The sequence below is a fragment of the Triturus cristatus genome, chromosome 3_1 (genome assembly GCF_964204655.1).
Source record: "Triturus cristatus chromosome 3_1, aTriCri1.1, whole genome shotgun sequence".
In the NCBI taxonomy this organism is placed as follows: domain Eukaryota; kingdom Metazoa; phylum Chordata; class Amphibia; order Caudata; family Salamandridae; genus Triturus; species Triturus cristatus.
This window is the reverse complement of record NC_140583.1, coordinates 514,457,178-514,474,838: the sequence shown is the minus strand read 5'-3', so window position 1 is coordinate 514,474,838 and position 17,661 is coordinate 514,457,178. Positions and strand designations below refer to the sequence as shown.

At 46.6% G+C, this 17,661-nt stretch overlaps 1 protein-coding gene across 2 annotated transcripts in view; it reads right to left on the bottom strand.

Moving 5' to 3' along the window:
- Nucleotides 1-5,733: 5,733 nt before the first annotated feature.
- The window catches only part of LOC146860512 (aminopeptidase N-like), an 832,137-nt gene continuing 820,209 nt past the window's right edge, over nucleotides 5,734-17,661 (bottom strand). The window contains exon 21 of one of the 2 annotated variants that reach the window (XM_085644423.1): nucleotides 5,734-6,862. In XM_085644423.1, the coding sequence (XP_085500549.1) occupies nucleotides 6,701-6,862 (162 nt within the window). In that variant the 3' untranslated portion in view covers nucleotides 5,734-6,700. The remainder of the gene's footprint in view (nucleotides 6,863-17,661) is intronic. The other variant, XM_085644425.1, reaches the window with a different exon arrangement.

Here is a 17,661-nt window from a genome sequence, read left to right as displayed (position 1 = left end):
CATCTGTGTGGACATTCTTCGTTCACATCAGGGTGTCTCCTCAGTGCAGGTGCTCCTTATTCCAACACAATTTCAGGGCCATTTGCTAATGCATTGTCCTGTGTCTGGACATGTGTGCCAATCCACATGACAGGTAGTGTGTCAGATGTGTTGCCAACTGTGCCATCATGGTACGGATGGCCATATGACAGGTGGCAAGTTTTAAGTTGTTATTCAAGAAGTCATGTGCCCTGGCACTCACTACACTTGTCAACATGTCCCAATAGTTTATATGCTTCACTTAGATTTTTGTGAAGGACAATGATGTGCCTGCATGACAGATGTCTCCCAAGGGAGTGCACAAGTACCACTTTTACACTTTTGTGGAACACGCTGGCACAATTAGAACATGGGCACATTTCTATCCAAATTTTGTTTAGGAATTATACATATCCATGTTCCCACAGTGTGTCAGCATTTGGGTTAGTCCTTGGTTGTTGCTGATGCCAACTTACCGGTGTCAAGTCATCCCGACTACCGTGGTGCCATGTATATGTACTTCCTGATACCACATTTCTTCTTCACATTGGCTTCTTGGCATTAGGCAGGCAGCTCATACAATGACTGTGTAAATGTAGTTTTGTGTGCACCTCCTTGTGTGACTTCTGATATTCATGCACATGTGTGTTCTGTTCCACAAGTGGGACATTCCCACATTCCAAAAATGTCAATAGTGTAAAGTTTTGTGCTTCCCAATGGATCAGATAGTGTTGCTTTTTCTTTTCTACAGTACTCACAGGTTTATGAGTGTGGGGACCCCTTCAGCATTGGCGTCTGTTATTTGGCATTGGGTGCACCAATACTATTTTGTTCACAGTGACCAGGAGGTGGCATGCCGTCATGGTCTGCCTGTGCTCCACTGTTCACAGACACCTGCTTCTCTGCATAATTGGATCTCCAGTTATTTGCTGTGTTGTCCTGATTTTCATTATTTCAGGGGGCATGTTGGGTGAACCAACTGGGGAGTGCAGGGCTTACATATGTGCTGGGTATTCTAGATGTTCCTCATGATGCTTTTCATGATATGCACTGTGACCTATTTATTTTGGACTCATGTGTCAGATGTACACAGGTGACTGATTATTTCCTGTCTCTTCACCTTGCCCACAGCATCATCGGGGACACCGAGGGAGACACCTGCACGGACGTGAAGGAGGGATCCAGCACCAGTGCCACCACTCCTGGCGAGTCGGCAGCATCAAGTGGCACGGAGGGCGAGGGGAGTGCGGCGGAGGACCTGGGTAGTACCACCATCGACTACGACGCAGATGGGTCCGAGGCTGAACTCCCAGAGGGGGCGGAGTCTGCCCCAACAGCTGGCAGCAGCACTACAACTGTCACCACCCACTCCATTCCCATCACCGCCCTTCCAGTTGCTCGGGTCCCTTCTGTCCATGTAGGGCAACAACGTGTCTCCTTCGTGCCAGGCACCGCACCCCCTGCCCCTGTCTCCCCTGCTGCCCTCACTGTCTGTGGACATTCAGCGGCAGTTGCAGGTTGGGCAGACATCGATCCTGACTGTCCTCCATGGCCACACCAGACTGCTGACACAGATGGTGTCGTACATGGAGGGCATGTCATCAGCGATGTCTGACCAACGGATGTTGCTGAGGTCCATGGACTCGTCACTGACGGCAGCAGTGAGTGTCCTGCAGCGCTTGGTCCCCCCACCTACCCCTGCGCCATCCACACTTCTCACTCCCATTCCTGTCCCAAGCACACACACACCTTCCCAGGCAGGCACCACACCAGACACAGGCAGCACACCAACAGGGAAGGGCAAGCGCACACCTCCAGTCACGCACACTCAGGGGGAAGAAGGCACACCCACTGGGTCTAGGGCACACAGGCAGACACGCAGCCACAGTCGGAGTCCGGATGCCTCACTCTCCAGTCCCTCCAATGTCACTCCCCTCGGCTCCCCTGCCCCACAGTCTGAGAAGGAGACCTACTTGGCTGTGCTGGGCCTCAGCCCCACTGTTTCAGCTGTGCGCAAACGGGCAAGGCACTCCACGGGTAGGGAAGTTGATTCCCCCCCCCTGTCCACCACCTCTCCCAGTAGCGCTGCGACCCATCCCTCCGACCCCCCCCTCCTTGGGGCCTGTGGTTCCTTCAGGTGCAGGGGAGACGCTGGAAGACCTTGCGGACGTGTGCAGCGCTATACTGACCTCCACCTTTGGCACTGCACCACCCCCTGTGGTGGAGTCGTCCGTCCCTGCACCCCCAACACCTGCTCTTCCCCCTCCTGTCCCTGCGGTGCCTGGTCCTTCCCCACATGATGCCCCCACCCCAGTCGATCAACCAGAGGTGTCACATGTGCAGGCAAGCTAGGGGAGACGCGTGGCCATGTGTCCCCCCCCCCCCGGACTTCGTATCTGGACTGGCCTATGGTCTTTGTAAATAGTGTCCTTTTCTACATTTTGTTTTCATGCTGAATAACGCATTTTGTTTTTCCTTTGCACACGATTGCTTTTCAGTTATTGATGTTGGTGCTGATGCTCCATGGGTTGGGGTGGTGATCATGTGTTGGGTATCTGGGAAATGTAGTAGTCTGCTGCTCATGGGGTGGACCCTGGTATCTGCGTGGCATCACAAGGTCTCTTCAATGATTCTTTGGTCGTGTATGCTCTTTGTGTTTGGAGACATTGTCCCAAGGAGTGTTCCTTCCTCTGTGGCACCTGACAACTTCCCTGCAGGGAGTTGCACCATTGTTGTGCTGACCTGTGTCTACATTCCCTTGGTGGCTGATGGATCCCTTCAACTATGTCCATGCCTGCTCAGCAATGTGTCCGGCTGCATCGTCTGTGCCATCCTTGGTAGTCACTGTACTTGTGTATTGAGTATGTTGCCATGCCTCCATGGGGAAATGGTCCCTTTTCCGTACTCTGCATGTGTGTACTTCCAGCCTAGCACACATATGGTACTTGTTCTGAAGGGTATTTGGTCACCTGACTGACAATTGTGGGCATTGTATCTGTGGGAAGTCCACCCTATTCCTTCCATGGGAGACAACAACTTGGTGGCTGTGCCAGCACATGTACATTCCTATCAGTCCTGGAATGTGCGTGACAGTGTGTGTTTCCTTTGGCTCTCTTAGTTTAGTATGCAGTGACATGACTATACAGTCTTGTGACATGATCTCAGTGTGTGTATTGTGCTGCATCCACCAGGGGTGGGTATGCATGTGTCATTTGTCATCGCACCCACATGTGGTGTGTCATGCAGTGGGGAAATGACATCCATCCTCATGGGAGTGGGACACTGCTGTCAGTGATGTGTTGATATGGCACTCTCAACATAGTCACACATTGGGGATGCATTCATGGACCCATGGAGTTGTGGTCATCTGAGCATGATGCACCCACCCCTCATATGTCAGGCCACTGCTGGGAGTGATTTGCACCCACCCCTCATATGTCTGGGCACTGCTGGTAGGCCTCTGCACCCACCCCTCATATGTCTGGGCACTGCTGGGAGTGATATGCACCCACCCCTCATGTGTCTGGCCACTGCTGGGAGGCCTAAGGCACCCACCCTCATATGTCTGGACACTGCTGGGAGTGATATGCACCCACGCTTCATATGTCTGGGCAGTGCTGGGAGGCCTCTGCACCCACCCCTCATATGTCTGGGCACTGCTGGGAGTCCTGGGCACCCACCCCCATGTCTCTGTCCACTGCTAGGAGTGATATGAACCCACCCCTCATATGTCTGGGCACTGCTGGGAGTCCTGGGCACCCACCCCCATGTCTCTCTCCACTGCTGGGAGTTATATGCACCCACCCCTCATATGTCTGGGCACTGCTGGGAGTCCTCTGCACCCACCCCTCATATGTCTGGGCAATGCTGGGAGTGATATGCACCCACCCCTCATATGTCTGGGCACTGCTGGTAGGCCTCTGCACCCACCCCTCATATGTCTGGGCACTGCTGGGAGTCCTGGGCACCCACCCCCATGTCTCTGTCCACTGCTGGGAGTGATATGCACCCACCCCTCATATGTCTGGGCACTGCTGGGAGTCCTGGGCACCCACCCCCATGTCTCTGTCCACTGCTGGGAGTCCTCTGCAGCCACCCACCCACCCACCCCCCCACCCCCTTGGTGCAGTACACTGCTGTCCTGTGCATGCACACACACCATTATACTGCTTATATGCTGCACCAGGCCCTATGCCAACATTCGTGGCATGTGTACGCCTTGTGTCCATTCTGTACTGGTGCCGTAGGGGTACGGGTGAGACGGACCCTAACCCCGCATTCATGGGGTGTACGGGCCGTACCCACGCTCTGAGGGCGTGGGTACGGCGCGTACCCATCCATCACCACTCCAATGGTGGTACGGGCCATACCCATGCTCTGAGGGCATGGGTACGGCGCGTACCCCTCCATCACCACTCCAATGGTGGTACGGGCTATACCCATGCTCTGAGGGTGTGGGTACGGCGCGTACCCCTCCATCACCACTCCAATGGTGGTATGGGCCTGTACCCACACTGTGGGGGCGTGGGTACGTCCCGTACCACCATTGTTGTGGTGATGGAGGTGTACGTTCCGTACCCACGCTCTGAGTGCGTGTGTACGGCGCATACCCCTCCATCACCACAACAATGGTGGTACGGGCCATACCCACGCCCCCGCAGCGTGGGTACGGCGCATACCCCTCCATCACCACTCCAATGGTGGTACGGGCCGTACCCACGCTCTGAGGGCGTGGGTACGGCTCGTACCCCTCCATCGCCACTCCAATGGTGGTATGGGCCGTACCCACGCTGTGGGGGCGTGGGTATGGTCCGTACCACCATTGTCATGGTGACGGCTACGCGTCCACGTCCACTTCCGTTGTGACGTACGTAGGGAGTGGTGGACACGCCCCCCGAAGTGACCAGAGCCAGGAGGTCATGTATGTTCAGGACATATTTGCAATTTCACTTGGGTGGAGGTTATGTTTCCTGCCCCTGCCCCCCCCCTTGCCCCTGGGTGTTGTTCTGACCTTCTGCGGCGTCTGCGTCGGTTTCTGTGCACCAGGTCGTAGGCTAGGAGGGCCGGAATGACACGTAGGATGGGGTCCATGGCTGTCCGTCGCGTACCGGTTCTCCTTGCTTGCTTCGTCCTCAATTTCCCTGCAGTTTTTGGCTGCCATAAAAAATGGTCCGTGCGGAGTGACGTAGGCACGAATCGTACTTGCTGGTCTGTAAAATGATGCCTGACTCCGTCCGGACATCACGTACGCGATGTCCCGGATCGGAATTGTGGATATTTTTTCGCCGCACGTACTTTTGTACGAATCATACGGAAATGGTATTTCTGTACGATTCGTACTTGCGGCTTTGTAAGGTGGATTTCCCGGGTATGAGTCATACGGGGAATACGCTCCGTACCACCATTCGTACCCAGGTTTTCCAGGATCGGAATCGGCACCTTAATTTGGCAAAACCTTTGAAATACTGATGATTTACCAGTAAAGCCATATATTTTTCTTCATAAGTTTTGATGTTGGCACTTTATTACATTACTGTACATTTGGTTGTTTCAACTCAGTCTGAGATGCTAGATTTCTGCTGGTAATTTTTCTCTGGACCTATCATCTTAAATTAGTGCCTGTCATGTTCAGGCAGACAGACACCTTTGCCATTACAGATTCAATGCGCAGTTATATTTATTGCTTATGATGAACATAGTAGAAGGGCAGGGTAAAGTTTTAATTATATTGAAAGAAAAATCAGTAGTATTCCTGAAATAGGTACAAGCTGAAACGAATTTGCGAAATGACAACAAAAACTGTATTTCCGACGTATTGTCACTTACACGGCAAGTTTAAGAGCAGAGAATTGGTTCTTCGTGGATAAAGGTAACACCGAATTTTAATAGTCATGTGGCAACAATTACAGAGGAAAAAAGAAGAAAATACAAGAAGTTATCAGAATGGGAGTCACACGGCATCAATCACACACACCAACAAAGAGCGATGCCATTGGTTACAGCCATTCTCATGGGCATGTTAGCGGTGACAGATTTACATTTTTGTCTTAGTGATACAAGCATGGATGCCTCTGTAACTAATGACTCATTATAAGATGTGGAGGATCTGCAGCTTAACAGTGCACATAATTCACGAATTTGAATGCCAAACAAATGAACAAACACATTTCTATTTCTTGCCAAGTTTGGTGTAATTCTGGGCAGCCAATTTTTCTGTTTCGAGGAACAAAGCAACCAAAGGGAATTAAAATACTGAACGTCACTTCCGGACACCACATACTTTTTTAAGTGTTGAATACAACTGTCATGACGTTTTTAAATGGAAAATGCAATGGAGATTTGTTGAATGGCGTCCGGTTGAGGCCTTGTGGTTCATATGTACACTGAGGCACACCCCATCATGTACTACTCCTAAGAAAGCGACAACATAATCTGTATGAGAAACATCAGTTCAACCAGGCAGCAAGAATGTAATCAATTTTGACACCAACTGCAACAGAAAACATTTGCACAATGTGGACGTCAAATGTAGAAATATACAGAGAGTGAGTGGAAAACCACTGTTACAGCACCTAATTTCGAATTCGTCATCCCCTATGATACAGATCAATGAAATTTGCACCCTAAATATATACGGTATTCAGCCCGTCATTAGCTGCGTTTTTAGAGACATTGTACAACATCAGGCGGAGCGCCCCGCTTCAGCCTCGAACCACAGTCTCACGGGCTCCATGTTCTGCTGCTTCCATTTCAAGTTAGCTTTGGCTTTTTCGATCGCCTGCTCCAGTGCACGTGCTCCAGTCCCAAATCCAGCCTCTTCGTTGTCCGTTTTAAATTGTTCCAACTGCATGAAGACAGGACGATAAAATGCATGTATTATATCACTCTCTCACTGAACTCTGCTCTACCAGCGCAACAACATATGAAGTAGTAGAGACTCACCACTGCTGAGTGGGGACCATACTTCTCTGCAGGGAACCTTTCTTCAGCAAATAATAATTGTAAGTAATAGTCGTAGTAGCCGTATTAATATCATAATTATAAAGAATTATAGTTCGTGGGAGATGTCAATCTCCCTTTAACTTATCACTCCAAATTTTATTATTACAGGTGTAAGAATGAGCTGGTTGTAAAAAAAGAAATGGTGTTACTACTTGCTTGTAATATTATCTTACAATTGAGTAGTGATGTAGCAATCCTCCTCCTCCATTCTTTGTGACCTGACCCACAGCGGGAGGGACATACAAAAGAGGCATATGTTGGTGTTGAGAGGTCTGGGGTGCCACGGACTCTGAGGATAAAGGAGGAGGGATAGCCCAAACATGGTAACCTAGCAGCCTGTCTAGATGGAGATTCAGCGGAAGGTGGCAAGCAGTCTCTGCAGAAGGGAAGGCTTTGCACAACACCAACAGTCCCCTTGACTGCTTCTAATTTTTGGAGCACCCCTTTCCACTCGTTCCTCGAACTTATTTCTCTTTCCCCTTTGATGACCCTTGAAGGTTTGTTTAACCTTAGTTCTTAATTTTCTAATAAATATATTGTAATATAACATATTGTTGTGCGGCACTACATGTTCTGTTGACGAAACGTACGATTGATATACGTTTCTGAGCTAACAAATTGCGAGCTCGGAATAGGTTTAATAATCATTACCTTTTACTTGATAATTTTCTGATTGATTGGTCTAGGACCACTGTTTTTTGGAACACTTTCCCAAAGTGGCATTTCCATGTTAGTAATGTCAAATACACTCACACTACTGGAGAGGACTTGCTATTACTAACGCATCAAACACTATACTGCCACTCTTATTCACCCAGAAAATACAGCTCAATAGCTTTTCCATAGATCTCTCATGTCAACTAATGTGAGAAGCCGGCCCTACCATACCGAACACACTATCCGCTGTCATTTACTACCAGTGTATGTAGCGCACACACGCACATGCCCTACCTCTTCCTGCACCGCACCCTGTCCCCCAGGGAGTACTCCGATGTAGCAAGAGACATGCAGAATCTTTGCAAGTAGTTTTTCAAATGCCAATCTGAGTATCAGCAACCTGCACACACAGGCCACGTCAGGGCAATCCTGTGACATTAAGGAAGAGCTACCTCCTTGGGTGGCACAACCAATGCTGCAGGCCCACGGAGGAGCATTTGAGTCACATGCCCTAGTTACATGTCTTACCCCTCAACACGGGACTAACAACAAATTCAAATCAGCCAATCATACATCCTCACAATAGGATGCCTGAAGGGCAACTTGCATTTGTGAGGATGGAAAGCACCTATTAAAAGCTAATTAAACCTATGAAAAAAAGAGCACAGTGAGAATAGGGTTTGTGACAAGTATGACAGTATTAACGCAGTTTTAATCTGCTATGGGAAGAAGTGAGGTGTACATCCATATAGACGTAGACGGATGTTATCGTGTTGAGTAACCTTGCTGGTGTAGGAAGCAGTGCATTTGGTATAGCCACAGGAGTACCAGGCTATTATGAGCTAGCCTCTCAGAAATGGAAAAATAAATGTGGGACTGACCATCTCCGCACTGATTTCTATGTGTGTTTCACCATTTGCTGGCAGGTGTATTTCCAACATATAGAACATAGACCGTCTCTGTCGCCGGAGCCAGGGGCAGGCAGCATTTCTCAGGGTGAGCGAGATGCTTTGACGAATGTGTGACTATAAGCGGTCCTCCCCTTCCGAAGCTCATGGGGTCCAATTAGGCAACCTAATACATTTATAATTAAGGAACTCAAATTCATTCTGTTAAGAAAAAATACCAAGTAGGTAAAGAATGAATGTATTGCACACTGTTTACATATTGATTCAGAACACCTAATAGTCTGAAAGGCAATAGGCTACAGTCAGAGTGGTAATAGGGATCAACAATAGGTCCTGAGGAGAAGCTTAGGGGTAGGCTTTGAAATATATCGACCAGCGAGGGAACTGCTCATTAAAGCACTTTTCCTCCTTACTCCCCACTTTTATTAATACAAGCTAGAGGGAGCATTAAAGTTTAGTATCGCCACATAGCCAGGTATTTTTTAATTCACTCACTTCTGACCACTCTTGCACCAAACACATAACGCCAGTTCACTTAAAGGTACTCCTACATATCCGTCGGTCGTAGCGCGCCCCGTCCAGCAGCGAGGCGGGAAGAACCCGATGATTAAGCATGCCACCAAGGGACCTTTTGGTGGGTGAGGTTTATTTTAGAAAACCTATAGTTTCTCCCATGATAGAAACCTAACGGTTCACTTGGGTTTAGTCACTTATTGGAAGGTTAGCACTACATTTTGTAACTCAGAGTGGACTCTTCTGTTTTTTCATAGTTCATAGAGGAGGTTGAGTCCATGACTGATCATACCTCTTCATTCCCATTTATGTTTTTTGGTATAGATAAATGGTATGCATAAGAACAAAATGCACATGACACTCAATGTAGATAAGCTGAATCCACCTTATACATGCTGTAACCATCATCAAAAAAATGCTTTAACTGTAATCTAGAAAGATGATGACTTCCATAGTTGACTGAGCTGTTAGATTAAGACATTTCTTCACTACAAATCAGCACAGTAATGAAGAGTTTACAAAACAGAAGGCTGAAGGATATGATGTTCTCCTAATGGAGGTATATCTTATGTATTAGGAATTGAATGAACCACATATCTTGAAAAAGCCAGGGTCTATAAGTGTTGTATAAAGGCCCTCACACACGCGAACCTGTGGGCAGTGATATATCTTGGTTCTCCGCTTGAGAAAGTTAGGTGATTGGTTTTATCATTGGGTCCTTTTACACCTGAGTTTCCCATTCTACAGGCAGTCAACCTTCCTGCACTTGGAGGGAGACCATCTGGTTCTTTGACGGTCGTGATTTTGATAGTGTTGATGGAAAAAAGTGATACATTAAAAACACCTCCTATCCTGTACTCTTTTTTTATTCGTCAGTATGGGGTAAAATTAAAAACAGTGTGTTGTGCTCTGGTGGATGTGTGAATGGTCCACCCCACCTATATAAAGATGATTTCAGTGGTCAACATATTTCAGTCCATGGATGTCTCTAAATATCGGTTGATTTTCATCAGGAACTTAGTGCAGTTAAAGGCTACCTACTACATAATGATACCCTTGGGGCCCGGCCAGCGAATGTTGTGGGAGATGCTCAAGGTAGTAATACGGGGCGAACTAATCGTGATCTCTGCTGCAGACAATAAAATCCATAAAGAGAAAAAGGAAGACCTTATAAAGCAAATTAGAGACCTGGAATGCATTCACCAATGTATGGGTGCCCCAAGAGTGTGGCGCCAGTTATCCAGCATCTGTTCTCAGCTGGTAGCCATAGATTTAGACCGAGCGGAATACACCACTCTCTGCTTGCTCCACTCCTTCTCTGTGAGTGGGGACAAATGTGGCCGCCTTTTGGCTAATAAGATATGAGCCAGACGACAGGAGAGGGAGTCCACTCGATCTGCTTGACGGGTGGGGGCGATCTGGTAATAGACGACAAGGCTATGGCGAATGCTTTCAAACATTTCTATTCACACTTATACACAGATCAAACTTTAGACCTCTGATGGTGTCCGGTACCTCCAATCAGCGTGAACCACACCCCTCGCTCCGGACCAAGCTGCAGTCCCCGACGGGTAGATTTGCATTGAGGAAGTTATATCAGGCATTTCTCAGATTAAGCTTGCGAAGTCACCAGGCCTAGATGGGTACTCCGCTTCCTTTTACAAGATCATCTGTCCCACCCCTCCTTACGTGTTTATTTAACTCCTTTGCGGAACCAGGGGTGATTCCGGACTCAATGTTGTCTGCATCTATAGTTATCATTCCAAAACTAGGTAAAGACAAGTCGCAATGCAGCCCGTAACGATAAATCTCCTTTCTCAAAGTGGACCTGAAACTGTTAACAAGTATCCTAGCAAACAGGATTAATCCATACATGCCCTCTATTTTCGACCCAGACCAAACATACTTTATTCCCTGGAGACAGATGAACAACAACACTGAGTGCATTTTACATATTATTGAAACGGCCTCTCGTGCTCAGGGGGAATACATGTTTTTAGTGATTGCCACAGAGAAAATCCTTCGATAGGGTTCATTTGCCCTATCTTGAACAGGTCCTCACTCATTTTGGCTTCAGGGAAAAGCTAAAGTGCCGAAGCCTCAAGCTCTTTTCGATCAGAAGGGGCACACGTTCGGAATGCCCTTTGTCTCCACTACTCTTCGCTCTTTATATGGAGCCAATGGCCCAGAGAACTCGAGACCGAGCAACAAAACTTGCATGCTAGACATCTTCCCGGTGAGGTTTCTCAAGGTGGGCGATCGCAGCAGGTCACAACCGCTAGCATGGAGAAATCTGCCACTCACGTTGAGGAAGCTGACGCTCAGGTAGAATATATACTCAAGTGACAGAAAGAAGCAGCGCCCTCTGGCGTGACACGTAGTTCCGTTTAAGCTGAATTTACAGTGCGGGACAAATGCTACGTACCACACTCTGCCGCTTGTGGAACTCCGTGTAGGGTGCGATTCACAAACTGCATTTTGTAATAAATAAAGTAGTACTACAGTAATATTACTTACTTACTACAAAATGCAATTTACAAACCAATCGACCTCCCCTATGTTTTCTATAAGAAGAACCTCACACATGCAAGTTTAGTAATTACTAGTAAATGTAGGAGGGACCAGCAAGAGAGACTGGAATAAGGAGAAACTTACTACTAAGTGGAGGGTTTTATGGAGAGAGACAGAGGAGGTTAGGGAGGGACAGCCACCCACTCAAAAAAAAGTAAGCACAATGCTATTCACAAACTGCACTTCTAAAGTTACTACAGACAAAAAGGCAAGACATTAGCAAATGTGCTCCAGCTCAGACCTGGAGCATACGTTCAGTACCACACATGGCCACTGGTACTACAATACCCTTCGATAGAAAAGAATGGAGGCAGGGACTTAAAATAAAAACCACATAAGAACTAACGTGTTGTAATCTCCTTCTTCCTTTACCCCTGTGGTATAACCCTTCCCACCCCTCCAGGTTTCCTAAGTGGACTCACCCTCTGGAGTCTGCTTTAGAATATTGGTGATGTTCACTGTGAAGCAGAGTCATTGAGCGGATGGCCAATAAAGAAGTTCTATAGTTCTTACCTTGTCTTCTCCGTATTACTTCCAACACTGGCGACAATCTACGGCATAGGGGGCAGCCTTGGCCATCTCCCCTTTGTGTGCTCTCTCCATTTACAGCAGTGGATTTGGTACTGTTGAGATCCTGACAGCTACTCCAAACCTCTGGAATGATCTTCACGGCTCCGAAGAAGAATGAAATTGTGCTCCAACCTTCTGTCAGTTTCACCAGTGTGAGTGATGTCATCAGTAGTTCATTGCGGGGGCGCGAGTTATAGTTAGCTCTACTAACTATAACGGCCACATTTCTCTGGTTTTGTACGAGTGAAATTTCCAACTAACTATAATGTCCCTGAAACCAGTGGTTTTTCCAGTGAATTGCTAAGGTTTTTTAAAAGCTCATTTCTAACTATAACGTCCCTGAAACCTATGTGTTTTTCAGTGAATTTCTAAGGTTTTTTAAATGCTAATTTCTAACTATAATGTCCGTGAAACCTATGGTTCTTTCATTGAATTTCTAAGGTTTTTTAAATTATAATTTCTAACTATAACATCCCTGAAACCTATGTTTTTTTCAGGGAATTTCTAAGGTTTTTTTAAATGCTAATTTATAACTATTAATGTAGTAGTTGTGTTTGCATAGTGGTACAGAAAGCATGCTGGACCTCCTACCAGCACTCAGGACTTCCGCTGCGTAGGACTTACAGGGGGTACCTGGAGGGCTTCTTGGCCCCCAAAGTCCCTCAGGAGTAAATTGGACTTCTTCCCCCATCCCATATTCTGCCAGGAGGCGTGTGTGCAGAGTGGTGGAGAAAGGGGGGCATGGCCTCCAAAGACGTCTTAGCAATCCCACTGTGTGGGACTTACTGGAGGTAACAAGAGGGGTAGTTGGCCTCCAAGGACAAACTTGGGGGCCAACTATTCCTCCTATTACCTCCAGTAAGTCCTTCACAGCAGGATCGCTAAGTTGTCATAGCAGGCCATGCCCCCTTTCCCCACCACTCTGCAAACGCACTTCCTGGCGTGCACACTTGGATGGGGCTTGAAGTCCCCTTCGCTGCTGGGGGTCCTTAGGGGCCAACTAGCCTACCTGATACCTCCAGTATGTCCCAGATAATGGGTTTGCTGAAAGCTGGCCACAGGCCACATCCCATTTCTTCACCACCCTGCAAAAACCCTGTTACCTCCAGTGAGCCCCATACAGCTAGATTGCTGAGTGTCCTCAAAGGCCATGCCCCCTTTTTTGCATGACTCTACAAATGCGACTCGTGGCACACTGCTGCTTGGGGGATGACATCCACTTGTGTCCTGAGGTACTCGGGACACAAGAGGACTTCATCGCCCCACCAGCAGTGCGCCAAGAGGCGCGTTTGCAGAGTGTTGTAAAAAGGGAAGTGGCCTCGGACAGCCTCTCAGCCATTCAGCTCTGTGGCGCTCACTGATGGTACCTGGTGGGCTAGTTGGCCCCCAGGTACCCTCAGTATTCAAGGGGAATTAATTCCCTAACTTTTCCCTAGGCCCCTATTGGCGACTGTGGGGGGAGGCCCAATGCCCCCACGGTCCTGCTGGAACCCTGCCTCCTGCGGGAGCCGGCATTGCTTTTCCACAAGGGGAGCTGCTGATATGCAGCTCCCCTTGTGGAAAAGCAATTCTGCTTTGGTTTTTGGAAGCAAGAGCAGGTTTTCCTGCTCTTGCTTCCAAAATCCAAAGCAGGAGTTTGATATGGCAGGGCGGAAGCCATGCTCTCGCCCTGCCATAGCAAACAGCAATGTCCCGAGGGTGGGGACCCCAGGATATTGCTGGAGCTAGCCATGGGGGATGACAGCCCCCCTCCCATCATTTTCAAAGCTCTGGGGAGGTGGTGGTCCCCGGGCCCAGGGGTCCGTAACGGACCGCCTATGTAAATAATAGTGCCTTGGGGACCATTTATTCGAATTAAGCCCTGAGGAGGTGGCGGTCCACGGGGCTTGGGAGTTCCCACGAGGCCCCCGCATATAATCAGCAATGCCCCGGGGAGGTGGCGATCCCAGGGGCTGAGGGGGGCTGCCTGCCCCCTGCATATTAGTTCAAAAGCCCTGGGGAGGTGGAGGTTCCCAGGGCTGTGGGGTCCCCTGCATACAGTATAAACATTGCCCCCGGGACCTGGCCCACGCGGGGGATTACAGATAACAAAGGGCGGAAGCCTGTGCATTGTTTTTAAAAAATTTCCCAGCCGGATTTGTGCACCAAGCGCAAATTCAATTTTTTTTTTAAAAAAAGGCTTTTTTGCGCATGGGGGTTCTTGTGGGACCTCCTGAGCAGGCAAAGGGGGTCAGGGTGCCCCCCTTTTCTTGTTTTTCACCTTGTTTCACCTGTTTTCTTGTGACTCAGTTACCGAGTCACAAGTTGGCTGCCAACACTTCCTGCTTTGGAGTGTTGGCAGACAATCAGAAGTCAGCTTGTACTTCGGAGGAGTCGCGACTCCTCCTCGGTGCTCAGATATCAATATTTTTCTTTTTTTAATTTCTCAGGAACTACTGAACAGATTTACACTATTAAAAAAAATGTAGTTTTCTGGACCAAGTCCTACCTTTTTGCCAAATTTGGTGTAATTCCGTTCAGCAGTTCGGGCTGTAGCTTTGTCTAAAGTTCCTATGGAAATTAACATGGAGAAAACATGCTTTGGAACTCCCCTTTTTTTTCGGCCCCCGCTTGACGCATGACCCAGGAACTTTGAAGACAGGAGTTGACCAGAGTGCCCCATTAGTTTTGAAAATGTATGGAAGATTTGTCAAACGACGCCAAAGTAATTGGCAAATCAAATAACGCTTTTCCTATGGAAACTACATTCTATATATAAGTACCTACTGGTGACCGCCAGTAGAAAATATATATATATATATATATATATAAATATATATATATATATATATATATATATATTCACTGAAAAAACCATAGGTTTCACACATGTTATAGTTAGCGGAAATTTTACTGATAAAAAACCAGTGAAATTCCTCCGTTATAGTTAGTGCAGGCAACTATAACTCACGCGACCGCAATCCTCTGCTGATGCTAATACTGTATTTAGACACTTATTTGCTCATGTCTTCTTCCATACATTTTTAGCTATACATATATTTCAAATATTTTTTTTTCATAAAGACACATATGTCACCGTACGCGTACGGTAAGCTTACGGTAAGCGTACCGTAAGCTGGCTCAGATATATATATTGATTTAAAGGCTATTTTCTCAGAATCTACTGAACAGATTTACACCAAACCTACAAAAGGCTCTTCCTTGACCTGAGGACTACCTCTCTGCCAAATTTCTAGTAATTCTGTTCAGCCGTTCGGGCTGTAGCCCTGTCTAAAGGTCCTATGGAAAAATGCATGGGAAAAACGCGTTTTGGGACCCCCCTTTTATCTCAGCCCCCGCTTGACGAATCCCCCCGAGACTTTCAGGGTAGGAGCGGAGCGCAGCGCCCCACCTATTTTGAAAATTTCGCGAGGATTCGTCGACCGGCGCCAAAGTTATTCAAAATAGAATGTTGCGGATTTCCTATGGAAAAGGGGTCCTAACTATATATATATATATATTATCTACTGGCGACCGGACCGAGTTCCCATAGGAAATCTGAAAATTCTATTTTGAATAACTTTGGCGCCGGTTGACTTATCTTCGTGAAATTTTCAAAACTAATGGGGCGCTCCGCTCAGCTCCTACCCTGAAAGTCTCTGGGTTATTCGTCAAGCGGGGGCTGAGAAAAAAGGGGGGAACCCAAAACGCATTTTCCCCATGCATTTTCCCATAGGACCTTTAGTCGAAGGTACAGGCCGAACGGCTGAACAGAATTACTTGAAATTTGGCAAAGAGGTAGTCCTCAGGTCAGGCATGTGCCTTTTGAATATATGGTGTCAATCTGTTCAGTAGTTCCTGAGAAAATTGCAGTTAAAAGTACATAAATATCTATATGCGCGCACCGTGCTCGCACGAGGCGCGCACCAAATGTCCGCGAGCGTAATTCTGATTGGTGGTTAGATGTCAGTCAACATTCCAATCGGTCGAAATCAGGAACTGTTGGACGCCATTTTGTGTGTGACAGTGAAAAAGAAAGGTGGAGAACGTGAAAAGGGGGCAGGGTAGAGAGTTCCTGACCCCCTAGCCTTTGTCAGGGGGTCCCTGAAGGACCCCGAAGGGTGAAAAAAACATTTTATTTTTTTCAAAAAATCGCGGGGTGCGCGCACCGTGAAAAAGCCTTAAAAAAAATAATAATTTTAAACTGTTTATAAGTTTATAGAAGATATTAACTATGCTGTTGAACTTTATCCAAATTAAACAAAAAAGAGCTGAGCCATTCCATATTACAGGATACAGTCAATCTATTACTATATACATAGGTAGTTTATTGTAAATTAAATATATAAAAAATATAATAATACATACATAAATTATTATTTAAAAAACCTTACAAATTCACTAAAAAAACCATAGGTTTCACACACGTTATAGTTAGAAATTAGCATCTAAAAAACCTTTCAAATTCACTAAAAAAACATAGGTATCACACACGTTATAGTTAGGAATTAGCATTTAAAAAACCTTGCAAATTCACTGAAAAAACCATAGGTTTCACAAACGTTATAGTTAGGAATTAGCATTTAAAAAACCTTGCAAATTCACTGAAAAACCCATATGTTTCACACACATTATAGTTAGGAATTAGCATTTAAAAAACCTTGCAAATTCACTGAAAAAACCATAGGTTTCAAACATGTTATGGTCAGCATGACATTTCACTCGTACAAAACCATTGAAATTCCCTCGTTATAGTTAGTTCAGCTAACTATAACTCGCGCGACCGCAATCCACTGCTGATGACATCACATATTACATCACTCAGGACATGGTCAGTGACATCACTCATGACATCACTGATGACATCTCAAATGACATCACTGATGACATCTTTGATGACATCATCCAGTGAATATGTGTCTTTCTGAATATGTGACGTCATCAGCAGTGGATTGCGGTCGCGCGAGTTATAGTTAGCTGAACTAACTATAACGGGGGAATTTCAATGGTTTTGTACGAGTGAAATGTCCAGCTAACTATAACATGTGTGAAACCTATGGTTTTTTCAGTGAATTATATATATATATTCACTGAAAAAACCATAGGTTTCAGGGACGTTATACTTAGTTGCACATTTCACTCATACAAAACCATAGACATTCGGCCATTATAGTTAGTTGAGCTAACTATAACTCACGCCCCCGCAATGCACTGCTGATGACATCACAAATTACATCATTCATGACATGGTCAGTGACATCACTGATGACATCACTGATGACATCTCAAATGACATCACTGATGACATCATCGAGTGACTGTGTGTTTCTGTAAAGTTTAAATATGTTTTATAAATATATTGGCCAAGGTATATTGAAGAATGAGTAGGTGTATAAGTGTGTGGATGGAGAATTTAGTAGCTGCATAACTGACTGTATAAGTG